Genomic DNA, 11,692 nt, shown 5'->3' with positions numbered 1-11,692 from the left:
TTGCTTTGTTCGCGCGAACTTACTTCGAAATGCTCTTCTCTACTTAATTGTGGCTCATCTTCCTTATTACCTGCCTGGTTCCCAGGGGCCGATGAAGCCTCCCTTTGTTTTGAAGGGACGTGAACGTGGAGGACATGCGCTGATTTCTCTGTGCTTTGGACACCAGTCTCCAATATTCAGCACAAAGTTGCAGAAAACTTACCCGTCACGAAGTGTTTGCATACATTTTACATACTGTTAAGAGCTTAGCCGAATCCTGGCGTCAGCATGCAACAATGAAGAACGATCACGTGAGAGGAGAGCGATCATCGCGATCGGCAGGACGCCGACATGCAACACACTTTCGTGACGCATATGTAACTGAAGAATTCATTGTAACGTGAGACGATTAAACTTTTCTATTTTCCCAACGACCATGGACGGCTAACATGGCGACGGGGATTACGAATCACAATGGTGAGAACAACGGCAACATCGATACGACTCAAGTCCAAACCGAGAAGGCATGGTCGGACACCACGAGGAGCGACACCATGGACGACGCACCGTTCTTACGACCGCCACACCAAGTAAACAACGAAATTCCGGCATCGCAAGTCATGGCTACCCTCGCAGCGTCAATGAACATGATTGCCCGTCTACTAGAACGGCAAATCACGCCGATAAACGTAACCACGGCTCACGATATGACATCGACGCTGCCATTGTACAGCGGAACGCACAACGACAACTTTGGCGAGTGGTGCAACGCTGTCGAATCAATGCGAAACCGTTCTTCATGGAGTGAGACAGCCACTTTGAGCGCGGCCATATCGCGTCTGAGGGGAAGAGCGTTGGAATGGCACCGTACAGAAGGGATGCAGATCGCAGGTTGGGACAAATGGAAATCGGCGCTGAAGAGTGAGTTCGACAGGCCTTTACTCTTTCGACAGTGGGTCGAGCACCTAAATTCACGACGGCAACGCCCAAACGAGGACATGGTGGACTACATGTACTCAAGGCTACAATGGATAAAGCGGGGAAAATACGCATTGTCCGACGCTGACATTGTCGACTGGCTTATCGAGGGGATTTCAGGAACAGCCTACAAGCCAATGCTGTCTGCATTTCATGATCTCAGGAAAGGCACTGTTTCTGATTTCCTACAATATGCAAGACAACTCGATCGCCAAGATGGTAACCCTACAAACAACGTGGTCAAGCCTTCATCCGCCGCAGCGACACCACAGCAGAAAAACACAGCGACGAAACCACCAACCTGATTGTCACCAGACACCTGTGCCAGATGCTATACCGCAGGCCACAGGGCGAAGGATTGCACACAGCCTGACCTACGCTCTGAAGAACAGAAGGCAGCAGCAGCACTCCGCAGGCAATATCGGCCTCCGCATAAACCTCAGAGTATGCCACAAAACGAACAGAAGGTGCACAACATCGTGGCCACATGCCAAGAATCACCAGTGAGAACGATAATGTTACCGGCAAGAGTAAACGGCGTCACGACACCTGCGTTGTGGGACACAGGATCAGCAGCTACACTTATAGCTGAAAGTTCCGCATTGGAGCATAATTTCGAAATCGTTAAGGATCAGGACACCGTTCTCAAAGGTCCATTTGGCTAGGCACGTCAACCTGTCGGATGCACACAAGTCACAGTCACGATCAGCAGAGCCACAGCGACCATCGAAGCACGAGTTGTTGGCAACCTGCAATACTCAGTTATTGTGGGACTGGACTGGCGCGAATGCATTGCATTCACAGAGGGCACAATTCAACAATTCACAGAGGGCAACCACTCGTTTCAATGGATTCTCAGGCAACAAACGGCAAAGGGAGATGGAGAAACCAGATGGAGAACTCGGTCTGTGCTCTACGGTCAAGCACACCATCGTGTTGACAGACGACAGTCCTGTAAGAATGCAACCGTACTCCACAAGCGAAATGAACAAGAAGTTCATAAAGGACCAAGTGGACGACTGGTTAGCAAAAGGAATAATCAGGAAATCTAAGTCACCGTACGCGTCACCTGTAATTGTGGTGGACCAACCACAGCACGAAACGACTCCACGAAGGCTATGCGTGGATTATCGCTTTCTGAATGCGAAAACTCTCAAGACAACCTACCCAATGCCAAAGATCGACAACTCGATCAGACAAGCCTCGGGGTTCAAATTTTACTCGAAACCCGACGTAAACAAGACATTCTTGAACATCCCAATCCGAGAAGAGGATGTACCCAAGGCAGCATTCATCACAGACCATGGACATTATGAACCTCTGCGAATGTTGTTCGTGTTGTGCACAGCACCAGCCATGATGCAGTATGCCATGAATGAGTGCCTGAATGAACTGATCGACAGCGGCAAGGCCACCTTGTATATAGATGACATCTGCATTTTCACAAACACAGTGGAGAAACACTTCTTGATGTTGGACAAAACGTTGCAATCTCTACTACATATAGGACTCCGTATCAACCTCAGGAAATGTGTCTTCGCTGTTCCCAAGATCGACTTCCTTGTCGTCATAATCTCAAGCGATGGGATAACCCCAGATCCACGTCGCACAGCGGCCATCGATAACTACAGCGCTCCGACAACAAAAACTCAACTTCAATCATTTCTTAAACTGGCATCGTACCACAGGAAATACGTGAGAAATTTCTCACAGATCGCACGTCCATCCCTGCAGGGGGCATCAGCGTACGCTGATGTTTGGTGAGTGGCGCCACCACGGACCCTAGCCCCCAGTCCCAAGGTGTTATCCGTACCGTGCCGAGGGGATGAAAGGCCAAGGGTAGAAGCCTTGAACGGTGGCGGTCAGGGTCTCGGTCAGGCCCTGGCCGATGGGTTTTCTGAAAACTCCGGGACCTTCCCACATGTATGGGCATGAAGTGTGGGTGACCTTGAGGAATGCCTAGTTATCAAACCCGTATGGTTAAATATTTCTCTTCTTCTACGATCGGGGCCGGCAAACGTCCCCGGACCGAACTTTCCAAACCAAATGAACAATTTTTCATGTCCAAATACATCGTGTTATCTTCCACTTCCTCGGAAGAAGAAAAACGTGTGCCACTTGGGAAAATTTCACCCTTCTTCATTGAGAAGGCGGTGTCTTCCCTATCGAAAAACATCACCGAAATAAAAAAACTGCGATCTGGTGACCTTCTTATCAAGTGTACGTCAGAGGCTGATTGCAAAAAGATCCTGAACACAAGAGAAATGCTTGATGTTCCGATATCTGCTTCTCTGCATAAGACCCTCAATACGTGTCGTGGTGTGGTAGCTATCGCAGAGTTGATCGATGTCCCAGTAGAGGAGATCCTTATGAACCTAAAGGAACAGGCTGTAATTGATGTTCGCCGTGGGTCACCATGCTGTGCTCGTTGTGGCCAGCAGGGACATGATACTAAAGAGTAGAGGGCCTGATTGTTCTGTTAACTGCACTAGTGATCACCCCTCTTAGTCGAGATCCTGCCCTAAGTGGAAATTAGAGAAAGAGATTCTACGCATCAAAGTTACTGAAAACATCAGCTACCCCGAAGCAAGGAAGAGAGTATCCCCTTTCATCACACAGAGCCTTCTCGGCAGTGCTTCAACAGAAACCAAAGATGGTAACTGTAGACACGCAAACAGATGTTCCACATAGTAACTAGAGCCTGAAGTTTTCGGGAAATATTTTTTTCTAAATTCGGGGAGTAAAAATCGGGTAAATAAACATGGGCTCTAAATTCATGCAAATTCGGGTGGAAAAACTTCGAGTACACTAAATTCTGGGACAAATCGGGCTCAGTTACTCAAACTAACTGAATTAGTTCCGTAGAAATGGTGATGTAACTGCATTTGCTGCCAAACAAGTTAGTGTGCATTCCTACAGACATCTCAGTGAGGGCAATTTGCCGGGTAAAAATCGGGTTTCACCCTAAAGAGGCAAACTTCAATTCGGGGTGCAAGTTCGGGGAAGAATCGGGTTAAACCCTAAAACTTCAGGCTCTAATAGTAACCAACTATCAGCAAGTGAAGATGGGGTAAAAACGAAGCCCCAAGATGAAACTACGGTAGTGACTGCGACAGCAGTCCTACCCTTATCATCACCCTCCATGGAGACGGGCTCTATGCAGTGTGACGATGATTCGAGCTCGGAGCTCTCCTTGGGGAGCACGAGCTCACCATTTCTGACACCCGCAAGAGGAAACCTCTCGAGGAGTGGTTCTCTCCCCGAGATATCGGAGAAGGATTTGGAGGAGGTCAGAAGAAAACCCCAGAAGCCAAGGATTACTCCTCCCCAGAGGAGTCAGACCTAGGAGCCATAGGTAATTGAAATCCTTCTTTCTGGTCGACATAACAAATAGTTGGACGCACTTTTTCTCAGTTCAGTACTTCTGATGGGCCACACAATCCTCCAATGGAATTGTCGCGGGTTGCTTTCCAACTTGGACGATATTCATGATCTTTTTGGAAAGTACAATGCAACATGCTTTTGTGTCCAAGAAACATACCTATATGCACATACACAAAATCCATTTCGAAGGTATAACATTTTCCGGAAAGATCGAACTGACACAACCCGTGCATCTGGTGGAGTAGCCATCATTACCCGTGGGGTTGTTCCAGCAAAAGAGGTCCCTTTGGTGACAGATCTGGAAGCTGTTGCAGTACAAATTTGCCTCGATAGAATTTTAACAATATGTTCGATTTATCTCGCACCTGCAACAGCAATTACGCAAACACACATTGAAAACTTGCGTGGCCAGCTTCCGTCTCCTTTTATTCTTGCTGGTGATTTTAATGCTCATAACCCCCTTTGGGGTGGTACCAGAGTTGATACCAGAGGAAAGATATTAGAAAGGATTCTATTCTCATCAGCGCTTTGTCTACTGAACACAGGTTTACATACCTATGTACCGCATTTGCACGATTCTAACGCGCACTTTTTTCGGCAAAATTGGTGCTCAAAACCAGGTGCGCGTTACAATCGGGTGCCAAGAACTGGCGCCTAAGTCAAATGCTAACGAGTACTCGGTGAAGGGCGGATGGCCCATCGTCATCGGCACAACCACCTGGTCACATGATCACGCGTTAGCTGATATCGGATATCTGTTACACGTGGTTTCGGACGTGTGACAACGTGCTCCACGGTGCCACAGCACCGCCGTCATTATCAAGCTTGTTTCAAGCGAAAAGTAATCCAGTCCGCAGAAGAGGATGGAAATCGAGCAGCTTCACGTCTCTTCAGTGTTCCGGAAACGTGCGTCCGTGAGTGGAGGAAACAAAAGGACAGGATTTTCAACTGCAAATCTACGAGGAAAGGTTTTAATGGGCCAAGACAAGGTCGGTTTCCCCAGCTGGAAGACGCTCTTGCGGATTACATCAAGGAATTACGGCTAGGTCAACGTCCCGTCTCGACGGAGATCATAAAAGTGAAAGCGCTCCAACTGGCACGCTCATACGAGATTCCGCCATCTTGCTTTCGAGCCAGCCGGAGCTGGATCTCGAAGTTCATGAAACGAAAAGGGTTTTCGCTGAGGCGAAGGACGAGCATCTGCCAAAGGCTTCCCGAGGAATATGAGGAGAAGTTGACTGCGTTCGAGCAGTTTGTTATCCGACTTCGCAGGGCAAACGACTACATGCCGGGTCAGATTGGAAACGCTGACCAAACGCCAATATTTTTTTATATGCCGTCGAACTACAGTGTGGACACAAAAGGTGCAAAGCAAGTGCGGCTCCTTTCGTCCGGAAACGAAAAGAGCAGGATCACTGCGATGTTGTGTTGCACGGCGGTCGGGCAGAAGCTCAAGCCCTTCTAAATTTTCAAAAGAAAGACTCTGCCTAAGGATATGACGTTTCTTGAAGACGTGGAGGTCAGAGTCCATCCGAAAGGTTGGATGGATAACGATTTGGGCATTGACTGGATCGACTCCGTGTGGCGGAAGAGGCCTGAAGCCGAACTGGGCGTGCGCCCAATGCTGGTTTTGGATTCTTTCCGGTGTCACATTAGTGATCGTGTCAAAGACAAGTTGGCTGCCTGCCGCATGGACCTCGTAATCATCCCTGGAGGGATGACTTCTCAACTCCAGCCACTGGATGTTTGTTTAAATAAGCCCATTAAAGATAACGTGCGTGCAGCGTACAACGAGTGGCTTCTTGGTGATGACCACGCGTTAACCCTGGCAGGAAGAATGAAGAAGGCCACAATCGGCAAGCTCATAAGGTGGGTGTGTGGTGCCTGGAAGTCACTGCCGACCTCCATGGTTGCAAAAGCATTTAAAAAGCAATGAAGACTTGTCTGGCACCGAGAGCGAAACTGAATGATCTGATAACTATCTTTTTACTTCTAGTCATATAGTACTCATCTTGCTTTTTCACTGTATGTGCCGGTCATATTCTCATCTGATTTTCACCATGTAACTGCATCTTCTTGTCATAAATGTGTTTTTGAAGAGTTATGTAGCATTTTTGGCATAGTTTTTGATTTTTTCTCAGCTAAATTCACCTGCGCATTAGAATCGGGGGCACGTTAGAATCGTGCAAATACGGTACTCCCTATATCCATATTTTAGTCCATCATGCTTCCGTAAAGTTCGGACAGTTTGGACAACATGAAAAGTTCGCATCCTTCTCGAGTCACGGGATGAAAAAGAGAAACGCCTTGAAGAAAATTCATCACACGAAATCGAACAACTGGTACCCGGCGGCCGACGCTCTGAGACTAGGGAAGAGGGCAGAAAATGTGACCTGCACCAGAACACTGCGTACGTATGTGAAGCAAGACGATGATTATTGGCACAGCGGAATTCAAGGATCTCAGAAAAAAAAGGTTTCGATCAGCAGCGGAACGTCCAGTACTACAAAGATTGCAGACGCCAAACACCATGAGCTCTGGGGAAATTAGAACGGAACTGCGCGCACTTGGTATCGTCACCACGTTTAAGAACAAAACAAAACTAGAAACAATGTTGCGAACGAAGAAAAGTAAGAGAGCAAAAACGACAATGTAAAACAGTACAGAATTCGTTTTTTGTACAGTGTATATGCGCTCGTTCTGCTTACTGCGCATACGCGCGTAGCTGCGGTGCGCGACGTCTACAAGGAGATGGACCCGTCGTTCAACAAAAATGTGACTGTGGTGTACGACGGGACTTGGATGACCCGCGGACATACATCCCACATTGGAGTACGCACAATCATCGAGTATTACACCGGGCTCGTCATTGATTCTGTTGTGCTGTCAAATTACTGCCACGGATGTACTCTTAGGCCCAAGGAGGGGGACGATGAGTACAATGAGTGGAAGGTGGGACATGTTTGCCAAAAGAATACTGATGCCAACTCTGCAAGAATGGAAGTGGAAGCGGCCTTGTTGATGTTTAGACGCTCGCTGTCTAAAAATGACCTGCGCTACACGAACATCGTCTGTGATGGTGACAGCCGTACCTACCTCGCCCTTTGCGAAGATCAGACCTATGGGTTTATACCACTTACCAAAGAGGATTGTATAAACCACGTGCAAAAGAGAATGGGGTCTGCCCTGAGATCCCTTGTTGCCAAAAGCAAAAAGGATTCAATCGCTCGTACGTTCTGAACGGGAGCACCGAGCACCATCTATGAGTTCCGTGTCTGCGACAGAACGGAAGTTGAAAGAAACGAAAGTTGAGGAATACGAGGAGAAGTTGACTGCGTTCCAGCAGTTTGTTATCCGACTTCGTAGGGCAAACGACTACACGCCAGGTCAGGTTGGAAACGCTGACCACGCCAATATTTTTTTACATGCCGTCGAACTACAGTGTGGACACAAAAGGTGCAAAGCAAGTGCGGCTCCTTTCGTCCAGAAACGAAAAGAGCAGGATCACTGCCAGGTTGTGTTGCACGGCGGACGGGCAGAAGCTCAAGCCCTTCTTAATTTTTAAAAGAAAGACTCTGCCTAAGGATATGACATTTCCTGCAGACGTGGAGGTCAGAGTCCATCCGAAAGGTTGGATGGATAACGATTTGGTCATTGACTGGATCGACTCCGTGTGGCGGAAGAGGCCTGGAGCCGAACTGGGCGTGCGCTCAATGCTAGTTTTGGATACTTTCCGGTGTCACATTAGTGAACGTGTTAAAGACAAGTTGGCTGCCTGCCGCACGGACCTCGTAATCATCCCTGGAGGGATGACTTCCCAACTCCAGCCACTGGATGTTTGTTTAAATAAGCCCATTAAAGATAACGTGTGTGCAGCGTACAACGAGTGGCTTCTTGGTGACGACCACGCGTTAACCCTGGCAGGAAGAATAAAGAAGGCCACAATCGGCGAACTCATAAGGTGGGTGTATGGTGCCTGGAAGTCACTGCCGACCTCCATGGTTGCAAAAGCATTTAAAAAATGCGGTATTTCTGTTGTGACTGACACGACAAACAGGTCAGGAGATGAAGTAGCCTTTTTAATGTGTCGGTGGTCCTAAAGCCAGGGCCGAACTAACTGCTCTCGCGCCGGTGGCGCGTAGCTTGAACCGACGGCGCGGGACGAGAGTTGGCAATGGTGCTGCCACATCACTCCCCCTCCCCCATAGAAGAGAAGCCTGGGCGATAAGAACGGCGTAGAATGGGGCTCCAGGATACCGTTTTGGGAGGAACGAGAGCAGGGGTAGTAGCCGTTGCGACGCTTTGCGGATGGGTGGGGGTGTCAGGGCCCAGGTCACCTGGCAGGGTGAAAGTGGCCAGTGACGACGCGTCGACGTGGGCCGGTTTGAGACGGTCGAGAGATACTGTGTCCGGGCGGCCCTGGATGGACAGTCGGTACCACTTAGGGTGCCGTTCCAGGACGAGGTAGGGGCCGTCGTAGTGTGGTTGCAATGCGCGTCGGACGGAGTCGCGCCGAACGAAAACGTGCGTTGACGTCGCGAGGTCCGGTGCGACGAACGTATGGCTTCGAAGATGACGGCGGGTCGGGGAGGGCCGGATTCGGGACATGGTCGCACGAAGCTTTGCAAGAAAAGAAGACGCATCCGACAGATCGGGAGAAGCGGCAGGCTCGAAGAATTCAGATGGAAGCCGAAGTGGAGTGCCGTACACAAGCTCCGCGCTGGAGGTACCCAGGTCTTGCTTGAAGGCGGTGCGGATTCCGAGAAGGGCAGTTGCCAGGGCATCGAACCAGGATGCGCGGTCTTGAATACACGAGAGAGCGGCCTTCAGATGACGATGAAAACGTTCGACTAAGCCATTTGCTTGCGGATGGTAAGCGGTAGTTCGTATGCGATGTGTTCCCAGAAGGTGCAGGAGGTCCGCGAAGAGGTGGGATTCGAACTGTCGTCCACGGTCAGTAGAAATGGTAGCTGGCACGCCGAAGCGGGCTACCCAACCGTGGAGAAAGGCTCTTGCGACAGTCTCAGCTGTGATGTCGATGATGGGTATTGCTTCCGGCCGTCGGGAGAAGCGATCGACGCACGTCAGGATGTACGAGTGGCCGCGTGATGGTGGTAGAGGTCCTACGATGTCAATATGGACATGAGAAAAGCGGGCATCGGGAAGAGGGAAAGCGGTGAAAGGCGTTGTGGTGTGCCGCTGCACCTTGACACGCTGGCAGATGAGACAACAGCGGGCCCAAGCCCGCACGTCGGCATTCATGGCCGGCCACACGAAGCGTGCGGTGATGAGCTTTTGGGACGCGCGAATTCCAGGGTGGGCGAGGGAATGAATGCTGTCGAAAATTTGCCGTCTGAAGGATGATGGAACGAAAGGTCTTTCTCTACCAGCTGAGGTATCGCAGATCAACTTGCGGGGGGAACCGTGAAGTGGGACTTCCGCAAAAGAAAGGGACGTGGAAGAGCTGCGAAGCTGGCGAAGCTCTTCATCAGATTCTTGCTCCTCAGCCATTCGGACGTAATCAATGTCCAGACGAGGAAGCGAGGTAGCATTGACGTCCATTCGAGAAGGTGCATCGGCAACTGGGTTGTCCGCGCCCTTGACATGACGGATGTCGACGGTAAATTCGCTGATGAAAGAGAGTTGCCGGGCCTCTCGGGGTGTATATCCGTTTGCTCCTTTGGAGAGAAAGGCGAAAGTGAGCGGCTTGTGGTCCGTGAGGACGTGAAATGGCCGGCCTTCCAAAAAGTAGCAGGAAGTGACGGATGGCGAGATAAACCGCTAGCAGCTCACGGCCGAAAGTGCTGTAGCGAGCCTGCTGCGGCGAAAGCTTCTGTGAGAAAAAGGCAAGTGGCTTCCATTGGTTGTCCACGAACTGTTGCAGAACGCCGCCGACAGCAATGTCCGAGGCATCAACCATAACGTTGGTGGGAGCGCCGTGCTTCGGGAACATCAGCACTGAGGCATCTGCCAACGCTTCTTTCACCTTGACGAAAGCAGCGTTAGCGTCCTGGGACCAAGAAAAAACAGCACTTTTCTTCTGAGGCGTTCGCAGCATATCCGTCAGAGGTCGTAACGCGTGGGCGCATGATGGGATGAAACGCCGGTAAAAATTAATCATCCCCAAGAATTCTCGCAGTTGGCGGAAAGACGTTGGCGCTGGGAAATTCCGTACGGCTTCAACCTTCTTGTCCAGGGGACGAATACCTTCGCTGGTGATGAGGTGGCCGAGGAACTCCAGGGATGCCTTGCCGAATTCACATTTAGCTGCATTGATGACGATTCCGTACTTCTCCAGCCGAGAGAAAACTGCGCGGAGATGAGTCTCGTGTTCTTCCGGTGAAGTACTGGCAACCAGTATGTCATCAATATAGGCGAACGCAAATGGAAGTCCTCGCAAAACCTGATCTATGAAACGCTGGAAGGTTTGCGCAGCGTTACGCAGACCGAAGGGCATCCGAAGGTATTCAAACATACCGAAGGGTGTTACAATGGCAGTTTTCGGGATGTGTGAGGGCTCGACCGGAATTTGATGATATGCCTTGACGAGGTCTATCTTGGAGAAAAGGCATGTTCCGTGCAGATTACAGGCAAAATCGTGAATGTGCGGAATGGGGTACCGGTCAGGGATGGTAACTTTGTTCAGCGCCCGGTAATCCCCACAGGGCCTCCAGTCGCCCGTCTTTTTCGGCACCATGTGCAGTGCAGACGACCAGTCGCTAGAGGAAGGACGAACAATACCGAGTTGGAGCATGTGCTCAAATTCCTTTTTTGCGATAGCGAGGCGCTCTGGTGCGAGACGACGGAGTCGAGCGTGCACGGGAGGTCCAGTGGTCTCGATGAAATGAGTCACACTATGGCCAATTGGATGTTCTGTGTTGCACGGCCGCAGGAGAGATGTGAACTCCAGTAGGATACCATCGTATCGGTTGGAGGGACTCTTGAAGAGAGAGACACGATTGGGAACTTCTTGATGGCACGGGAGTCCGTTGACGTGAAGCTTGGTCTCTGCGTCCCACAACACTCGCTTCTTCATGTTGACCAAGAGGCCAAAGTGGCTCAGGAAGTCCGCTCCCAGAATGGGGTACTGGAGGTCGGCAACCAAGAACACCCAAGCAAAAGTCCTTCGAAGTCCGAGGTTCAAAGTAAGGGAGTGCTCTCCGTACGTAGCAATGGGCGTTGCATTCACGGCTTGCAGAGTGCGGGAAGTTCGTTGCCGACGACGGTGGAAGAATGAAGATGGCAAAACGCTCACGTCAGCACCAGTGTCCACTAAAAATTTGAGACCGGAGTTTTTGTCGTTGACAAAGAAGAGGCGGGTAGGCGATGCGCCAGTGTCACCAGCCGCCAT

General features: G+C 50.2%; 1 protein-coding gene across 1 annotated transcript; it reads right to left on the bottom strand.

The window, feature by feature from the left end:
- Nucleotides 1–8,529: 8,529 nt before the first annotated feature.
- LOC135392545 (uncharacterized protein K02A2.6-like) lies at nucleotides 8,530–11,692 on the bottom strand. Its single transcript, XM_064623254.1, has 2 exons — nucleotides 10,135–11,692; nucleotides 8,530–10,019 (listed from the first exon to the last, which is right to left on the bottom strand). Exons 1-2 carry the CDS (start codon nucleotides 11,690–11,692, stop codon nucleotides 8,530–8,532), a joined length of 3,048 nt encoding a protein of 1,015 aa, XP_064479324.1.

The sequence above is a fragment of the Ornithodoros turicata genome, chromosome 1, assembly GCF_037126465.1.
Source record: "Ornithodoros turicata isolate Travis chromosome 1, ASM3712646v1, whole genome shotgun sequence".
Lineage (NCBI taxonomy): Eukaryota > Metazoa > Arthropoda > Arachnida > Ixodida > Argasidae > Ornithodoros > Ornithodoros turicata.
Note: the sequence above shows the minus strand (reverse complement) of the source record. Positions and strands in the feature narration are given on the sequence as shown.